This window comes from Pogona vitticeps, chromosome 5 (genome assembly GCF_051106095.1).
Source record: "Pogona vitticeps strain Pit_001003342236 chromosome 5, PviZW2.1, whole genome shotgun sequence".
Lineage (NCBI taxonomy): Eukaryota > Metazoa > Chordata > Lepidosauria > Squamata > Agamidae > Pogona > Pogona vitticeps.
Window position 1 is genome coordinate 162,043,053 of NC_135787.1, and position 20,325 is coordinate 162,063,377.

Here is a 20,325-nt window from a genome sequence, read left to right on the forward strand (position 1 = left end):
GGCCTTGCAAGGAGTTCTGTGCACATTATGTTATTGCTATGCTTGCATGGAGTAGAAGATGCTTGCACCCAAGGCTTCCGTCACCCCCGCGCGCCCCCATCTCTCTTCGGAAGTCCAGCACCCTTTCAGGCAAAGAGTTCCCATGGGGTCTGCAAATACAAAAATTTGAGAGAATTATTTCTGAGGCATTGCTCCAACCCCTGCAGTAAAACCATGTTTTTAATTGCTGCTTTCATAATCTTGCTACTTTATTTGTTTAATAAAACTCAGTCAGCTAAGTAGACCCCAGAGCTCCCAGGGTTCCCATGTCTTCATAAACAAGATAAGAAATGTTGAGTTTCCTTATGGAGTGCACCAGAGCTCTGATTCTATTAATCTGTTTTAGTCATGCTAATAGCCGTCTGTTACATAATGGGATTCTCCCCCCCCCTTCTTTCCCGTTTTGTTTTCAAACACTCCCCAGACAGAATCCACTTGTTTTTCAAAGGCATGATCCTTATCATATGAGGATACAGACTGATGTCCTTCTGTAGCCCCTGAAGAAGTTGGGCAGATACATTAGCCTGTCTTTTGGAAGATGTATCACAGCCTCCCCGCAAGTTTAAAAGCAAAGCAAAGCATGCTGCTTATATACTGCCCCATAGCGCTTCAAGCACTCTCTGGGCGGTTTACAATTTAATTATGCAGGCTACACATTGCCCCCCAGCGAGCTGGGTACTCATTTTACCGGAAGGATAGAAGGCTGAGTCAACCTTGAGCCGGCTACCTGGGATTTGAACCCCAGGTCGTGAGCACAGTTTTAGCTGCAGTACAGCGGTTTAACCACTGCGCCACGAGGCTCTATCGTAAAGTTTACTTTATTAGATTTTTACACACACCCCTAGACAAAGTCTACTCGGGGCGGCTTACACACATGAAAACATCATAATGTAACAAATAGCATTTAAAAAACATTTGAAACATCGTAATTTTAACACTTATTTTAGATCATTGCCAAGATGAAATAATTTAAAAGACAAAGAATAAGGATCAGTTATTGACTGGAGGGAAGGCCTGCCTAAAGAGCCAAGTTTTTAAATGGCTTTTAAAAACCCAGCAGTCTCCAGGTATCTTGAATTACAACTCCCAACATCCACAGTCAGCACAGTCACAAGATCCGTATGTGCAAGTGGCAATGATCATGTCCTTGTAAACAAGTGGCTCACATCTGCAGGGTGCTTGAAACTAAAACAAAAAGGGGAGTAGGTATGAGAGTTGTAGTTCAGTACATCTGTAAGTACCAGTTTGGGAAAGGCTGCTATATAAGAACCTATCTAGGTCAGGAGAGGGCAAAGTGCGGTCCTTCAAATGTTTTTGGATTAAAATTACCATTAGTTCTAATTAGCATGGCCAATGGAAAGCAATGCTGGAAGTTGCAATCCCAGATCATTTGGAGTGTCATATTTTGCCCACCCTGTTCCAAACCCAGCACTCTGTCTCTCACAAGGGTTAACAGGATTCACAGAATAGGTTATTGACAGAGACATTGATCCTACATTTGACAGTCTGAGAGCTATTGTTTAAAGGGCATTTTGGGGGAAAAATATGATTATATCCTGGGAGCATTTGTATGGGTAAGGTCCTTGCCTAAGATGCTCAGCTAAAAATAAGACTATGGAAGTTATGTGGAAACAACTCTTGGTTGGACATAAAGGATGAGTCTGATTCAGCCCATTCTGATAGGTTTGTGGCCCATTCTATAATCAGGAAAGGACCAAAGTCTCAACATCTTCTAATCTGGGAATGGAGATGAATTTGGTACCAAACTACATTAGTGTTACCACGGTGTGGAGGCAGAAGGAGGGAAAGAAGAGAATGCTTGCCCATATGCAGACACACCACAATGTATCATAACATTTAGAATAATTAATGGCTATCCACTTGCAGCTCTGGCCCCACCCATCACCAGTATCCATCTGCTGACAGATTCCCCCCAAGGGAATTCACCCCTCAATGAGCTGGGGAGAGAGAGGAGCTTTTCCCACCCATGTTCTCTGGGGTTTCATTTAGGGCAATTCTTCATCCACAATATCAAGATTGTGAGAAACATTGGTGGTTCCTGCAGCAAATACATGATGCATGTAAGCCTGACACATAGGCGCTTATTTTGGGCAGCATTTTTGGAGGCAAAACTGCATTGTGTCTGCCTGCTTTTTGTCTGTTGGGGAGAGCACTGATATGGCACTCTTAAACAATGCCACACATTGTAGTAAAAAAATTAATACATCAATTTTTCTTCCTGTTTGGGCTATGCATGAACACTGTTCATGTGAAAATGCAGCGGAAAATCTAATTAAAATTCAAGATTTTACATTTGTATTCAAGTCCAATTCAAGCCAAAGCTAGTTTAAGCCTCATTTATGAAAATGAAACTATTCTCAAAGTGTCAGAGATTTAGACTATTTTCATTTGCAAGGTTTATAGGTAAATCCTACTCATGTTTCCTCATAAGTCTGATTGTTTATGGGGCTTATTCCTAGATAAGTACAAAGGACTGTAGCCTCAAAATGCCTCTAACATGGTTTATGTCAATATCTGATCATTGTTAATGCAGAAGAAAAAGCAGAGGAATCATTTGTAATACTAAGGAACATTCTAGCTAATCTAGATTTTACATTTATATTACACATCAGTTAGAATCAAAAGTCACATCAACCCGCTTATGAAAATACTTAGGCAAGTGTTTGGGTGTTTACATGTGCCTTCATGCCTAAATCTAATCATTAGATTTGTGCACAGATAGATGGCCTGTTATAATAGTAGTTTGTACTATGTGTGTGGAAATGGCTATGTAGTTTTGACTCCCTGTTCAGAAAAATTCCCACAGAAGTTGTGACTACAGAGTCAAATATTGTAATCCGTTTTAAAAACTGATCACACAAAACAAAGGCCAATTCAAATCAATGCAGTCTTTTTTTATTTCTGACACAGAGGTTTTTTCTCTCTGCCACCGAGGGTTTTTCAAGATGAAATAATTTGAACAGAATTTTCACCATGCAATCAGTTGTATTTTCTCCAAGAGGAGGGGGATATGGATGGTATTCTGGTGACGGACTAAGCTGGGTGTGATGTTTTGAACAGCAGGGATGCCCACCCCTGCAATCTTTTTCCCTAGTTGCCCTAAGTATTTTTAATTTAAAAATTAAAAAAACCAAAATCTCACTATGAAATAGAAACAGTTCCAAGGAACTACAGTGACTACTATGTTTCTGCAAATGTATGCATGTGTTCAGCAAGCCAAGGCAAAGAGGCAGTCCAGAAACCAGCAAACTAAGGATGGCTACATACATGCATGTGTTCATACATTATGGAGAACTTTGGAAAATTGTCCCTTACCCTTAACACTGTGCAACACTTTAAACAGCCCATCTGCTTTACAATGAATCATAAAAGCAGAGCTGGGGATGAACAGAGGGCTCTTTAAAATCTCAGCTCACAGGGATTTTAAAGAGTATTCAATAAACCAACTTTCAATTTAAGGATGCATGTTTAACCTGCAAGTAAATAAGTGAGAAGCTAGGCCCTTGAAAAGCAGAATGCAAAATATATGGAGATCTGTAGTTGCCTGATTAAAAGATATTTGCATTATCTTGTTTCCCCTGATAAGTTTTTTTCCTTTCTGTAGATTGTAAACTGGAAGTTACTCTGCAAATTCAGGCAGCTTTTTTATATAAAAACCAAGAATTGCTAATGACATAAGCGAGAACCTCGTTAGACATATAATGGCCAAACTATGCATTACAGATAGCTCATCATTAGAAGAGGGAATTTCTTTAAGTGCTGAACATATCTGATCATCATAGGAGCAGCTATTCATACCTCCCATTGATCTTAAATTTGTTTGATGTGACTGATCACCATCAGGTAAGTATAGATTTCCTTTGCAAGTATGATTGCTCAGTAGCTTTTCAATAACATGGCTTCTAATGACATGCTATCTGCCATTTCTAGTTTGGCCGTGAGAGGACCTCTACAGCAGTTACACTTTCAGGAACATAGAGGTCATTGTAAATATTTATGGAGAGAAGAAACAGAAACAGGAGGCTACTCATCATCTTCCTGCATTTTAAATATCACAAATATAAGATGGGTAATTAAGAGATAAGAACAAAGGTGGAACGGAAGCCAATAGTGAGAAAGCTAGGAAGGAAAGCTTTAAAACCTCAGAAGACAAGCCAGCCTGTGTAGGACACGTGAGGCAGTGAGAACTGGTTCACCACCCCCTCTGTAGTACACACATTTTCAGTAAAAAGTACTGCAGCTGATCATTATGTGAGGTGTACTGCCCGCCTATGATCTGACTCACTCTGGCAGAATCCAAACATCAAATGTCTTGGGAGCACAATGACTCAGGACCGGGGTGTTCTGTGATTGAGTTGCACCACCTCCAAAATGGCCATAACCGGCCAAAATGGCTACAGTAGTTTGGTCCCTGCCTTTTATTATAACTAAGTCAAACAATAAACAGGTAATGGGAATAAACACACGTTCTTCCCTTGCTTCGCTGCCACTCCACCCCCTCTTTCTCTTTTGTTTCCCTTTGCTTCTTTCAGATGGTCAGCTCTCTGGGTAAGGACCTGGTTCTTTCCTCTGCTTTATTAAGTGGCACAGTGTGTGCACAAAGCCATACAATGGAGGAATGTTCTGTTGGCAGGACCAGGATACATAGATTAAAAGAGACAGCTGGAGAGGAAATGGATGGCAGCCACCCTTATCGGCTCCATGTTGTTGAACAACACATTACTGAAGCTAGATTGTTATTAGCAAACAAGAATTCCTTCAGAGGCTTTTGTCTTTTGACTTAAACCTACTGAGCAAAGGGACAAAGCACTTATATCCTGTTGTGTTTTTTTTTCCTTCTGTGTGCAATTAGCCACCCCTCATATGGTGGAAGCCATTTCATTTCTGTTCTCTCTGGGGCTCTTTTGTCTCACTCATTAAACTATTACTAACCAAAATCTAAATAGTAAATTTTAATGAGGAGGCAGGAGTATATAAAGAATATGTCTCTGTTACAGTAAAATTCTCATAAATAAGACTTGGTCAAAACCGTAAGTGCAACTCTGATTTCAGTACAAATAAGTGGGGGGGGAAAAGGCATCATGGTTTACACATCCAATGATGGGGACATTTAAGAGAATAGTCCAGTGAACCCAAACTTAATCCCCCACCCACAAAAAGATTTAGATTATGTGAAATACGGTGAAGGAGAGGAGAAAGGATCATCCAGGTCACAATCAGAAACACTTGGCTGCACTGGTATAATCTGACCAATACTTGCAAGGAATAACTGAGTCAGTACGATTCAGCCCAGAGAAGCAAATATAGGCGTGGAAAGAAAAAACACTGAGGCAAAGTGCAGGAGGCTGGAAACAGAGAGAAACACGTGGAGCACAATGTAACTGACTTCTTCGATGAAACCAAACTAGGGTTTCCCACCTGTTGAGAAAAGGAAACAAAAACATGATCAGAGGACTGGTTTTAGGGGGCAGTGAAAGAAAGAGGATTTTACATTTCTCTTCGATGCATTTTACCTCTTTTTAATATGCAGGACTGCTCTCTAACGATGTTACATGAAAGGAGGACCCTTTGAGGTATGTAGAAGTTTGCATCTGTCTTACAGTGTGGTCATAGAGTCACAGAACTGGATAGTTGCAAGGGATTGTAATGATTATCTAGTCTAATCTGCCACAACTTTGCAATGGCTAGTGTACTACAACAGTAGACTTCTTTATTATTTCCCTGTATATTTATTGAGGACATGAGAGAGGGCTTTCTCAGTGGTTGGTCCGAGGCTTTGGAATGCACTGGCCTGAGAAACCAGGTTGGCCCCCTCCATCTTGCCTTTTCATCGGGCAAAGATTTTCCTTTTCAGGCAGGTTTATAAGCAATAAGTGTCACAAGAATGCTGTTTATTAAACTTGGAGACTTAATTTTTAAAAAATGTTTTAAAATTGTTTTTAATCTTGCTATATCTTTAACTGTTCTTAATATGGCACTTTAGATGATATTTTAAAATTACTGATGTTGTATAGTTTGAGTTGATGTGAACCGTCTTGGGTCACCTAAATAAATAAATAAATTTATATTTAAAGTATTTCTTAATCACTTTCCTGCCCACACAAGCCTCAAAGCAATACCAAGCTAAGTTTCTTCAATTAATTTGGTTGAGTAATTTTGCAGAACTGATTATTTTTAAAATATTGCTTTTAATATAAGTTCAATTAAAAGCTTTAGAGATGACAAATACTAGTTTGGGGGGGACATTCTGTTCTGTGCAATAGAGATGGTGGAGTGCTTTTTAAAAGATGACTATTGCATGCATCATCTAAAAAAACAAAGGTATTCAGAACAGAATATGCATATAGAACTTTTTATAGAGTTAATTAATGAATCTATTTAAATTCATCTTATTAATAGACTGGTATTTCTTCAACTGGATCACAGTAATTTTACTTGTTACATATCTGCCATAAAAACTGAAGTGGACTTACAACTTTGATTTAGGGAAAGTATATCTCAGTCTTGAGGTTATATGGGCTAGATCTGTAGCATGTAATTTAGAATGAGCATCTGAGAATTCAGGAAAAGGGCCTGGAACATTTTCAGGAAAGCCAGTCACCTTCCCCTGTAACTATGGCATTTCCTTCAAGGCCCAGCTAGATACGGTAATACATGGACCTCCAGATTTTGTTGGAAGGCATAGGCTCACCACCACTAAAGATCGTTCTGACAAGAACTTCTTCCTCTTCCTCTTCATTCTACTCTTTCAAGCAGGCATGGAATTTTCATGAGATTTCCAAAGATATCAAGGGAGTTCAGTATTAGGGCTGGTGAGAAAACTCCAGAGGTCTGTTTTCTGTCCTTTTGATGCCATGCTATATTTCCATCCAGGGCCACTGTGTTTCACAGAACCACACTCAACAGTCTGGCAGAAAGAGAAGCAGGAGATTAGAGGGATAGCAGTGAAGAAAGAGAGTAGTCAAGAAGATGTAACCGGGTATGATTCAGACTCCAGATGTTTTGCCAGACAGCAAATCAGACATTCTGTCTAGCCTGGTTTGACAGGTGATGGGTAAATTCTCAATTATAAGGACAAATGATCTAAGCAGAGCCGATGGTTCCTGAATTTCTTGTCCACCACAATTGCCCATTTGGGATGTATGATTCCACCTGACCAAGTTCAAGTACTGAAAAGAAATCATGCCTTCTAACATAATTGCAATGAGATGAAATCTTTGGCGTTCTATGGTCAGTAAAACCATGTTCTGCGATCTCACTGGGAGAAAATAATAATGTAATGTTAATTGTTTCCAGTCGTATTTGGCCTAACAAATAATTTCATTTATCAAACCCATGACATTTCTTACAAAAAAATTTCATGATCAAAATAAATAGTAATGAATAAGCTTGTAGTTGATTAAAGATTTTAGGTTGATGACTTACCTTGTTTTAAAAGATTACTTGATTATATTTGCACATAGTCGCATGATTTAAAACCTTTAATACAAAGAAAATATCCTTTATTTATTCAATGAAATAAAGAGTATAATATAAAACCTGTCTCTGGTCATAAATTATTCTTATTAAGTGCAATCCAGTTTATGGTGACCCTGGTAGGATTTTGTAAATCCTAATAGATTATGTGAGATGGAGTAAGGAGTAGTTTATCCATACCACTCATGCTATGAATTCCCATGTTGAGTGAGGATCTGAATCCAGGTCTTCTGAGCCCTTTCCAACATGCTATTCACTCTACCACATTGGCTTTCATGTAAATTTCTCCTAAGTGGATGTTCCGCCTTTTCATTCCCTTTTCATTTACTGAACGTTCTGTCTCCATGATTTTAAGAAGAGGAATTCATGAATATTTCCAAAGTTTAGGAAGAATGCAGCTAATGCATCTAGTGATATTTTAATCTGGATAATGATAGTTAATCTATATAGAGGTCACCTTTATGGTTTCTTTTGATGTAAATTACCTGAAGTGAGATTTGGGCTCATATAAGCCTTGTGCTCCTACATTCCTTCCTCAAGCCTGTCACTTTAGCATTTAATTGAATTATAAGGATAAATGTAAAGATAGCATTAAACTATCATAGGAAACTTAAATGGTGGTTATTCTTGTTTATAACCTATTATTTTCATTGACTTGATTCAAACAAACCATAGTTAAGACTAACCACCGTTTGGGTTTTTTTTTTTAAATGAAATGACAAGCTGTGTTTTATCAAACATGAACAAAAAAGGAAGCAAAAGCCTTATGGGAGAAGGATGGATGAGGGCAAAAGACAAGATTCAAGACCCAGGTTTAGGATGTGTGTTGACTGGATAGCCTTTGGATAGCTTTCACCTTTGGCACTTTAAGACATAAGAGATTTTTTTTTCTGAGAGTGGTTGCCCAAAAAAGAAACTTTTTCAAACTATGCACACTTCCTCTAAGAAAGAGAATATCAATGGAAAATGGAATAAACTGAGCATATTATGTGGCATGGGTTCACATGGGCTCTGCAACAAAAGCAGCAAATGTGAAAATGGCAGGGGAGTTGCAGAATGAGAGAGAGGTTGCTTGGGTAAGTTTCTCCCCCGGCACCACTGCTAGCAGTCTGACAAAAGGCCTCTTGGAGGAAGCAAAGCCTCAAGGGAATTGTGCTGATTCTACTGAGACCTCAAGGTTCAATGATTTCTCATCTGGACAATATTTGAATAACTTGCTGTTTAGTTATGTCCTTGTAATCTGTTTCTTTTATTTTTATTTATTTATTTTAAAGACTCTGAACCATGAGGAAGAACGGAAGCAGCCCACCCAGCATGAACACCACTTGCCAGCATCGGAGCTTGTGTTATGACCGCCTGATCGAAAAATGTGTGAGCTGCAAAGAGATGCAGAGAGGCACTGAAAAAGAACCAAGTAAGGAAAGGAAAAAACCCAACTTCGGTGGCTCTTGGAAGGAAGGAGGGGTGGAATTGGTGCCTTTAGCTATTAGGAAGAGTAGAACTAGATCCTATAGCAATGGAAACAGATCTAGTGGATTAGACTAATGAATAGGGGCAGGGGGAGCGGGGGGAAAGAGTCCTCTCTCATCCAGATACAGTATAAGAGCATCGAGGGGCTCTTGTCTTGCTTTTGAGAAGCTGACTTTCAAATCACTATTTTAGTGGTCTCTGCTTTTGTCATTTCCAGTTTCTTGTTTGTAAAATAGGAATTTTGGTAAGAGGGACAAGTAAAAAGAAACCTACGTCACAGTGTTGATGTGCAGAGCAGAGAGAACCCAGGGGTGCATTCCCGTCTGTGGGTATTTCCACAATTCATGGCTGGGTACTTGCTATACAACCAAATGTTTTAGAAACTGTCCCAGCAAAAAATAAATTCCTAGGCGTCTGAGACTCTGGCTGCTCAGCACCACACCTTCCTATGTGTAGAATGTGGCACCCATGAAGACCTTGAATTCGCATTTACTACAGTATGCAAGTCATGTGATTGAGGCTGGCTATCACAGCATGCTCTAAATACTGTAAGTACCAAACTTCTTGATCTCAGCAAACACAGTTTATCTCGATAAAATGCTGAGTGCAAAATGTCCCAGATTCAATCTTTATTATTGTCAGGTGGCAAGGAAGCATGTTTGAGAACCTGCTGCTGGTCCATGCAGATGGCGCTGAGCTAGACAGACCAATGGTCTCACTTAGAATAATAAAACTGACCATGAGGTTCATGTCGTCTAGTCACCTGTGATGCAAGTCATCCATTGCTAAAGCATCCTTGGCAGATGGAGCCAGTTTTTGTTTTAAAATGTGAACAAAGGAGAGCCGACCACTTTCTGACTTAGTGCATTTCACTGTTGAATAGCATTTACCATTAGGAAATTCCTCCTAATTTTTAGCCAAACTCCCATTTCTTTGTAAACTGCCTCTATTGATTCCATTCCTACTTGCTGAGACTGCAGAAAGCCACCTTGTTCTGTTTTCTGTCTGGTAGTCCTTTAAGCATTTAAAGAGAGCTCCTTGTCATAACACCTGTACTCTCTTCTCCATGCTAAACATACCTGGCTCCCTCAACTATACCCCAAGGATTGGTTTGTAGACTTGCTATAGAGCTGCTTATTATGAGATGATGTGAGCAAGAGGAGATGCTCTCTCTCTCTCTCTCTCTCTCTCTCTGTGTGTGTGTGTGTGTGTGTGTGTGTTTGTGTGTGGTTTTTTCCTGAACATTAATCCAAGAGTATGAGATTAAAGTTAAGAAACAATGGAGGATGCATGTGAAGGGATTGGAGCAAACTGTCTTAGTGTACAACAAACATTAAGATTTCTGTAATATCTTCTGGACATAGTTGTCTCCCCTGACAGATGCTGACTTCTGTCCCAGAAAGGACTTTCATTACTCCTGTGATGGCCAGAGCGACCTAGCATGTAGCTTATCACCCTGTCTGGAGCTTGCAGCCTCAAGTAATTAAAAGCTTGATAGTTCCATTTGTATGCTACTGAAACACTCTCACATCGTCTTACCTGGTCATGACTCCCAGTATAATGAGGATACATATAAATATAGAGGACATAGTATTTGTACTCCTCTTGTCTGAAGTAGTGGATTTTGATCCATAAAAGCTCACACTGAAATAATCAGTTAGTCTACAAATGCCAAATATTTTGCCTTCTCTCTCTCTCTCTCTCTCTCTCTCTCTCTCTCTCTCTCTCTCTTTGCCAACATGACTAGCAGTCATTGATGGTCTCCATGAATTTGTCTAATTCCTTTGGAAATCATCCAGGGTGCTAGCTATCATTAAATCTTGTAATGCTGAATTGCATAACAATTTACTTGTGTGTCTTCCTTCTGGCAGCTGTGCCATCAGAGGAGTCTCTTAGCCCCAAAGCCCTCTTCCTTCTCAGACAATGGGCTACAAGTAATCGTAAGAACCATGAGGAGCAAGGCTTTTTCCTTAGTGGTACTCCACTTCTGGATTACCGTTCCAAGCTCAATCCATCCAGCTCCAACACTTTATTGGTTAGGCACCTGATTTTTTTTAAAAAGTGTATTAAATAAAGGAATTGTGCCCTTTTTATTTCCATTGTTTAAGACAGCTTCCTTGATGACTGCTAGTTCTGAAAAGTATTTCAATTGTCCTCTAGTCTATTGTGTTCTGTAATTGTTATTTAGAAAGGAAAATGTTAATTTTCAACATGTTATTTAAAAACATGTTTTATATGTTATTTAAAATCATGAAACATACATGTTTTAGAATTTTACATGTTTTTCCTCTTTAGTCATGGGCCAGCCAGGTGGGTTGCACAGGCTGAGCGATATGTTAGTGCCCTATCTAGATCTGTTCCCTCCCTATGACTAAATAAGGAGAAACATGTAGCATTTTAAAACATGTATATTTCATGTTTTTAAATACTGTAACAGTTTTAAAATAGCAATTATTTTGTTTTGTAAGCTACCTTGAATCTATGTGCCTGCATGTGCTTTAAAAGAAACAAGGTTTTTAAAATATAAACAGGTAAATAGGTATGTTAGCCCAACGATTGTCTTTCCTGAATAATATTCTGCTAAATAATAATTAAAAGAGGCATTTTGTTATCCGCAAATAGCCAGTTGATTACATCCTAAATATGAATCCTAGTACCTACCAAAGTCCGGTGTTTTGTTTGCATTTGCTGCAGTGTTTTTGCAAAAGTGGGAATGAGCCAAGCAGAGTGAAGCAGAAAGGAGCCCATTCTTACATTGTCGTATATAACCTCACGAAGTGTCATGCCTAGCAGCCCTTGGAAATGCTGCATGTTGGAATATCTTAAAGAAATTCCTTCAATAGTTTTTTTTAAAAGAAAGAAGACAAAAATATACAGTGCAACAAGAATGTGCAGAATTTAGTTGTAACAATGACATAGGGTAAATAATTAATTGTGCACTTGATGGTGCAAATCTGTTTCAGTATTTCTCCTCCATTTCTAATTCTGTTTGAAAGGCCAAACAGCTGCTTCCTATTCACACTTCTCGAGTCTGTTCACTAGATTTTATATGCTTTAGTTAATCTGAAGTGTGTGTACTCCATGGTTGCACTATGCAACGGGCAGATGTCGGTACCTGGTACACAAATTAGCAGCAGCCTGACAATTTCCTCTTTCATTTTTACTTTCTCACCTTCTTGTTTGTGAATATTCATATGAATATGTGTAGTCTACACCTGGTGAAACCTTGGCAGCTGGGTCGGGTGCACAGACTGAGCTGTGTGTTAGTGCCCTACATAGATCTTTCCCCACCCCATGGCTAAACAGGGAGCAAGTGTCCTAGATTTGAAAAATGACGCAAATATGCTTGCATTTTATTTTTCTTGACAAGACATTTTAATTAGTTTTAGTATAAAATGTGTAGAGTCCTGGGCCTTTTCTCTTTAAAGTAAAATAATCCTCTTGCATCTTCCAAAGTTCCTGAAGTGCCTTACATGTGAAATCTTAAAATCAGCTACCATAGAGCTATCTAAAGACCAGCAGCTTATGGAGCAACTGCTAAGTCAACAGTTCACAGATATTTCTGCAATGGTTGGTTTTAAGTATCATGGTCCAGACTAGAGCATTTAATCAGGCTGAAACCTTTCAATAGCCATTCCGGGGCTCTGGATTTTCCTATCAAAAGAAAGCCATCAACCAATTTCTGTGGGCATGCCCAGGCATTGTACAAGTGATATTTTTGTAACATGGTTCATTTAGAACTTTAAAATGCTAGGATTTTTTTTGGACTATAGCTCTCAAAATCCTGAGATTATAGGAGCTGTAGTCCAAAAAACTAATTTTGTCAAACTCTACGCTCACTGCCCCCCCCCTTTGAGGACTGTCATTGAATTTTTGTATTGCTTTGTTCTATATTATTGCTTACTGTTTTAAAATGTTTAATACCTGAGTGTGAGTCACTGTAAGTAACCTATTTTTCAGAGGAATAGACAATTAAAATATTTTTTTCCTGAAAAAAGAAAAAAGTGATTCCATGGGGAGGGAACCTAACTGTGGGATAAAAAATCCCAGAAGGCTCCCAACAGACTGGCTACTTGTTGTAATTGAGATGGTGGGACATGCACAGAAGTGGCTCCTAGGAAGAGCTTAAGCTTCTAAATAAAGAGGTTTTATTTAGAAATTTTCAGCACTCAGAATGTTGGAGGAAGATCAGGAAGACTTACATTCAAACCCTCACTCTGCCGTGAAGCTCCCTGGGTAACTTTGGGCCAGTCAGCCTAATCTACCTCAAGAGTTATTGTGAGAACAAAATGAGGCCAAAGTGAGACAGAGGAACCCTATCCTTTTAGTAAGAATTTCAGAAGGATTGGGTATAACTGTAATTAAATAAACAATTATTCAATTAATAACCCTGATTATGTCTGTCCTAAAGTTAAGATAAACCCAGTTGGCTCTGGTGCCCCCCAAACACAATTGCTGCCACTACTGCTACCACTCAGTATTCTGATGAAATTACCCATGTCTGTCTCTGTTTTTCTCCACAGCCACTATTCTCAGAGTGGCCAACCCTACAACCCGTATACCAGCAGGACCTTTTACTGAAGATCACGCTTGCTCAGCCCTTGCCTTTGGTCTCTACATTTTTGTGGGGCTAATCCTTGCCTTGGCAGTGCTGTGGCTTGTAACAAACCTGAGACAAAAGAGAAAGAAGAGGATGAAAAAAGCAGATGAGGAAGATCCTAAAGGTAGGTGTTACCACTTTTTCGAATAAGAGAGTTGAATCCATTATAAAGATTGTCAAGTGGTTCAGGGGAGCAAAGTTCACCCCAAAGGCTATATTTGTGGACCTCAGCCTTTTCCAAGGCCTTTGTTTTTCCTGGCAAAATGAATTGCAGAAGTTTCTAGAAATGCAGAGTCACTTTTTAACTAGGCCATTGGACCCCTTACGCCAAAATACCAAGTTGTCAAATCTTGTTGTGTACCTCTAGGTATTTCTGTTTTCACGTTTCTGACATTTTGAAAAGTGTTTGTGTGTGGCTTCTGAGAGCAGATAATTATTCTTCAACCTCACTGAATTAGCTTATCCCTGATCTAGTCCAATCATGGGCAACACACTGGCTGTAGGTTGAATGTAGCTCCTCCCTCCATTAGACTCCATGCATGCCTGTCAGCACTAAATTTGCCATGGCAGCAAAAATGCTGTGACTTTGATCTAAATCCAGTTGTTAGTCCTAACTAGCGATGACAAACCTTGACAGCATCTTAAAAAGCAGAGACCTCACCTTGCCAATAAAAGTCCGAATAGTCAAAGCTATGGTTTTCCCTGTCGTGATGTATGGAAGTGAGAGCTGGACCATAAAGAAAGCAGACCGCCGAAGAATTGATGCCTTTGAATTGTGGTGCTGGAGGAGGCTCTTGAGAGTTCCCTGGACTGCAAGGAGAACAAACCTATGCATTCTAAAGGAAATCAACCCTGAGTGCTCACTGGAAGGACAGATCCTGAAGCTGAGGCTCCAGTACTTTGGCCATCTCATGAGAAGACTCCTTGGAAAAGACCTGGATGTTAGGAAAGTGTGACGGCAAGAGGAGAAGGGGACGACAGAGGATGAGATGGCTGGACAGTGTCATCGAAGCAACCAAGATGAATTTGACTCAACTACGGGAGGCAGTGGTAGATAGGAGGGCCTGGCGTGCTCTGGTCCATGGGGTCACGAAGAGTCGGACACGACTAAACGAACGAACAGTAGACACATTGAATAAGGAAGAATTGTTACATTAACACGATTGCATTGATTCAATGGGTTTGCTCTGGTTGGGGTTGAATCCCTTTGCCTTTTAAATTTGCTACCATGCCTCAGTTGCAATGCCTACTCAAAAATTAGCACATCCACTTTAAAGCACAGCACGCAAGGAAAGTACACCTTGTTTTGAAGCCAGTTAACTGTCTTGGTAGAAGCACTATTGCACTTCAGAAAAAGGCACACATTCTCTACATACTGTACTTTGTTTTAAAGAGAGGTGCTCATTTTCTGGGGGATAGTTTTTATTTTATTTATTTATTTATTTATTTATTTGTTTGTTTGTTTGTTTGTTTATTTGTTTGTTTGTTTGTTTGTTTGTTTGTTTGTTTGTTTTATATCCCGCCCATCTGGTAAGTCGGTACCACTCTGAGCAGCTAACACAGAAAGTATACAATTATAATAACATAAGTCCAAAATATCAATAACAGAACATAATAATCATAAATAATAAATAGGAAAAGAAGAGAGAAATAATTTAAATTAGCTTAGCTTTTTTACAACTGCCACCCCACCACGTTTCAAGAATGGGGTGGGAGTTGTATTTCAGGTGGTGGGAGATGACACTACAGTGGATCAGGGGTTGTAGAGATGCACATCCATGTTGTGTTGGAGGGAGAAAGTGGGAAGAATTTAAAGAGGTATAACCCCAACAGATATTTGTGGTGGATGTGACCTTGTTCAAGTTCAGGTTCCATATTCATCTACATTTTGTTTGTAACATCAGAAATCAGGATCATAGAACTGTAGAGTTGGAAGAATCCCCAGGTGTCCTCTAGGCCAGTGGTCCCCAACCTTGGGCCTCCACATGTTCTTGGACTACAACTCCCAGAAGCCTTCACTACCACCTCTGCTGGCCAGGGTTTCTGGGAGTTGAAGTCCAAGAACATCTGGAGGCCCAAGATTGGGGAGCACTGATCTAGGCCACTGGTTCTTAACCTTGGGTTACTCAGGAGTTTTGGACTGCAACTCCCATAAGCCTTCACCACCAACTGCTGGCTGGGGTTTCTGGGAGTTGCAGTTCAAAAACATCCGAGTAACAAAGGTTAAGAACCACTGATCTAGGCCAGTTCTATGCAAATTCAGGTATCCACAGCTAAAGGATCCCCAGCAGGTGGCTATCCAACATCTGTTTAAAATCTTCAAAAAAAAAAAAAGGCAGGGGGCAAGAAAGCCAAATTTAACTATAAATTCATAAAATCTATCAAGATGTGGGAAAGAGGCACCCTCTAGCATTTCTGGACACCTCAGGACTCTCCTCCACTGTAATTGAAAAATTATTGGGAAAATAATATGTGGAGGTGGGGGAGCTCAGAGGTCCCCTTGTGCCCTCTAGGGAGCATGAAAAGAATTTCAACATGTTTCTAGGATCCCAACACCTCTGCCCCAAATTTTCTGGCCACTTGAGGGCAAAAGGGGGCTTTCTCGGTTTAAAAAAAAAAGAAATCTGTAAGAAAAATATTTAGAAGGTAAGAATCGTGGCAGTAAGGTATCCAAAGTTGAGGGATAGTGTGTTCTGTTCTTCCTGATGTTCTCTTTCAGTCTTTTGTATGTTTTGCATGCTACTCAGATTGAATATGGAAAGATCTTTCCTTAGAGGAGGGTTTTTATTTTATTCCCGGTTTTCTTACATGTACTCTAAAGTGAAAAAATAGGACCGAAAGATATATTTTTACCCAAAGCCTCTTATCTGAATTCTTTCACAGCATATGCAATGCTCATTAAGTTATTTTTATTTTAGAAAATAAGGACTCCTTTGAAAATGAAGTTCATGAAGACCATAGCTGCGGGCAAGGAGATGATGCTCCTGGACTACTTAAATGCCCACATGAAAATGGCACTTCAAACACTGCTGGTGATGAAATTTTAATGAGGAACATGTACCATATTGTTAAGGCAGGAAGTGATGCCTCTGAAGTTGTTCCCCGGTCTCCCCTCAATGAAGAACGCAGCCCTGCTTTTCCAGTGCCGGCAACTGAACTTGGAACAACTATGCTGGTAACGGCCAAGACGACTCAGGGGAATTTTCTTAGTGAAAAGTTGCCTTAACAATAGGTTTAAAACTGCTGGGACCGGCAGGTACTCCCTAAAATGTGATATCAGTACTTTTAGTATGATGAAAGGCTATTGAATGGATACAGGCACTAGAGGTTTCTCTCACTTCTAATGGAAGTAGGTTTGCTGTTTGCCAAATTCTAATGTAATGAAGCCGGCCTCAGCTGCCAGAGGATTTCAGTTTTGGTTCAGATCAGAAAAAGTAAGTTAATAATAATGGGATAATTTACCGCCCCTTGCCTGGCTGCCTTTGAAATGGGAGAAGACAAAAAGAAAAGATAAGTCTAAGGAAATAAAATTATTATTCAGCGCATACTAGTTTTTGTACCCTGAAACTCATCCATCAAGATACTGGGGTGAAAAATGCCCTCCAATGTTGCAAACAGCAATGAAGAATAATGAATAAAATGGATCAGAACTACAGCATGAAGTCTAAATGGAGAGACAAAATTACTTTCATCACTAGGTGCCGTGTTGAAGATATTTGGTCGGGAGAGGCTTCATATTCTCATGAAGACATAATATAACCTAAATATGTTACAGGTACCTTTAATGGCACATGGCACTAATGACTTCTTCAACATTTGATAGCTCAAAAAACTCTGCCTTTTATAAATCTACTTACCCTATCTTTAAGTCAATTATGCTTTTAGCCATTTGAATATATATATATATATATTTAATAGACTGCCATGGGTTTTAAGAAACTGGTATTTTCAGAATGCAATAAAAACCTCAAAGCTGTACAAGGAACTGGCATCCTTGCTACCTACATATATGATGGGTAAATTTGTATATCTTTTTTATTTTACTTAAATGAAATTGTTAACTATTGCTTCTTCAAATTCTAAAAGGAAAATATGAATTATTGGCTTTTTAAAAAAGGAACTTTAGAAGCTGTGATATAATCTGTGGCTAATTGATGCTGTGAAAGCTTCTACAAGAGAAAGAGGAAGATTTTTTTTCTAATGGGTTGTAGAAGTTGGAAGCACCATATAGATGGCAAGTAGTACTATAGGTAAAGGTAAAGGTTCCCCTTGACATTTAGTCCAGTCGTGTCTGACTCTAGGGGGCGGTGCTTATCCCCGTTTCCAAGCCATAGAGCCAATGTTTGTCTGAAGACAGTTTCTTTGGTCACGTGGCCAGCGCAACTAGACACGGAATGCTGTTACCTTCCCACTGTGGTGGTACCTATTTATCTACTCGCATTTTTACATGCTTTCAAACCGCTATGTTGGCAAGAGCTGGGACAAGTGACGGGAGCTCACTCCATCACGTAGATTCAATCTTATGACTGCTGGTCTTCTGACCTTGCAGCACAGAGGCTTCTGCGGTTTAACCCGCAGTCCCACCACGCCCCTCAAGTAGTACTATAGCAAATTATAAAAGATAAACGTTGAGCAATGCAGTTGCTCAACAATAGGCATTGTTAATCCTCTACCGGTGCTTTATCTAATTGACCTGGGATATTCAATTTTGTTTTAAATGTGTTTAGTTCATTTAAATGAAGGTTTTATCAATCCAGTTAGAGGTGGGGGTTCATTTTATTTATTGCATTCTCTGTGTTTGTTTGTATGAGTGTATCAATACACTGTGAACCATCCAGAGAGTGTTTGCACTGATGGGGCAGTATAGAACTCAGAATAATAAATAAATAAGAAACTAACACTTCGCTTGGACTCAAAGAAGTGCAGAGGAAAATAACATAGTGGGATCAGTTTCAGTCTGTTCTCGTACAGGACCATGGACAGAGATTTGAATTTGCTGCTGTAGCCACCATCCGGCATCTATATTTGTGCAAAACTGTCATCAATAAAGAAAATATTGGTTGTTGGCTCATAGCAAAATATAACAGGATGCAGGTGATAAGGACCCAGCTACAGGAAGGAGGTGTGTCGAGCTTCTAAATAAATGCTTATTATAAATGCATATCCTGTGGCAAAACGCAGTGTACACAAAGAGGAAGTTTCTGAGTAGGTATGCAAATATCTCTGAGCCTATGTATTGCCTTGCTGAATCAATGTATGCCGGACAGCTTTTTCTGGTGCCTGTTTCTCCCCCACTATCAGAACTGCAACAGAATGAGGACATAAAGACTTTATGGTTTTGCCCGCTTCTTTTCCCCCATGCCTGAGAATGTTGTTATCAACCTCACAAATTTATATACAATATCGTGCCCATTTCATTTCATTAGAGTTTAGTTCAATTCAGTTTTAACTTGGCCTAATAAGGGCATCAGATGGCTGCATAGCTCACTGAATTGCTTCCTGGCTGCTGATTCAGAGGCTGGGAGTTTGATTCCCCCCATGCCTCTCGGGAGAAGAGCCAGCCTGTGTGGCCTTGGGCAAGTCCCAGAAGACCCCCAGAAGAAAGGAGCAGGTAAACCAAATCTGAGTCTGTGTACCTAGAAAATCCTAGAAAAGGTCACCACAAGTCCAAGTCTATTTGGCAGCACATTTTATTATTATTATTATTATTATTATTATTATTATTATTATTATTATTATTATTATTATTATTATTATTATTATTATTATTATTATTATTATTATTATTATTATTATTATTATTATTATTATTATTATAGGGAATTTGCATCATGGATTCCTTTTATAGGGTTATTCTCTCATTTCCCATGACAATTATCTTCTCCATCCCTAAATGATCCTGGGGGGGGGGGAAGCTCAGACAAGGGCAGTAAGGAGCTAGCTGCCACTTGAATTAGGGATGGCCATGCATGAAGGTGTGGGAGCAGACTTAGTGTGAATAAGTAACAATTGGCATGCTTCCTTTTGCCTGTCTGGTGCTCACCAGGCTGGTCTTTTCAGCTTGAGGGACTGTTTGTTTTGTCCTCACAGCCCATCAAAGACCTCTGTTGCTATTTTCTCACTTTCCTGCCAGCATGTGTTTTGCTGACTGCTCACATAATCTCACTGTGCTTCTCACAGTGCCGCTCTCTCCCTTGCCTAGGGTCGGGGAGGTTGGTTGTGGTGACAGCTGCTCTCACCTCTTTGTGTAAGTTTCCATATGCATTTTTTCAGTTCCCTTTCCTAAGCAAGGCAAAGACCTTATGACAAAGTCTCCATTGTCTGCATGAATATTTTATTCAAGTCTGTTCTTGAAGAGAAGATGCAGAAAGTCAGTACCTGGTTTGCACAGGCAGCCAATATGCATCCCAAAGCATATGTGAGAAAATTCCAGTGACTGATGTGAGGAAGAACTTTCATGGCAAATGACGCCAAGCCCCCAACAGCAGTAGCAAAAACAACTCACAGCAATTAGAAAATGTAGCCGTGTCTCTGGAACTCTTCATTTGGCAAAGATGGTATAAAATGGGGTGTCAAGGCAAATAATTCAAAACCTCTTCCTTCCTCTTGGATCAACACCTTAACACAATGAAGTGGGTTGAGTGCATTGGGGAGGCTAAAAACAATGCCCTTAGTAGGCTAGGCTGTGTTATGAGTTTCGGTTCCTAGCAGGATCACCC

At 39.6% G+C, this 20,325-nt stretch overlaps 1 protein-coding gene across 4 annotated transcripts; it reads left to right on the plus strand.

Moving 5' to 3' along the window:
* The first annotated feature begins 1,177 nt into the window (after positions 1-1,177).
* LOC110076075 (uncharacterized) lies at positions 1,178-18,707 on the plus strand. Of its 4 annotated transcripts, XM_020787929.3 has the most exons (5): positions 1,178-5,633; positions 6,934-7,039; positions 8,811-8,950; positions 13,530-13,730; positions 16,525-18,707. In XM_020787929.3, the coding sequence occupies exons 3-5, from the start codon at positions 8,821-8,823 to the stop codon at positions 16,830-16,832; spliced, it is 639 nt and encodes a 212-aa protein (XP_020643588.3). In that variant the 5' UTR covers positions 1,178-5,633; positions 6,934-7,039; positions 8,811-8,820; the 3' UTR covers positions 16,833-18,707. The 4 variants fall into 4 exon arrangements, with proteins under 4 accessions (XP_020643588.3, XP_020643589.3, XP_078232246.1 ...); XM_020787930.3 differs by lacking the exon at positions 6,934-7,039; XM_078376120.1 differs by lacking the exons at positions 1,178-5,633; positions 6,934-7,039 and adding an exon at positions 7,068-7,290.
* The last annotated feature ends 1,618 nt before the right edge of the window (positions 18,708-20,325 follow it).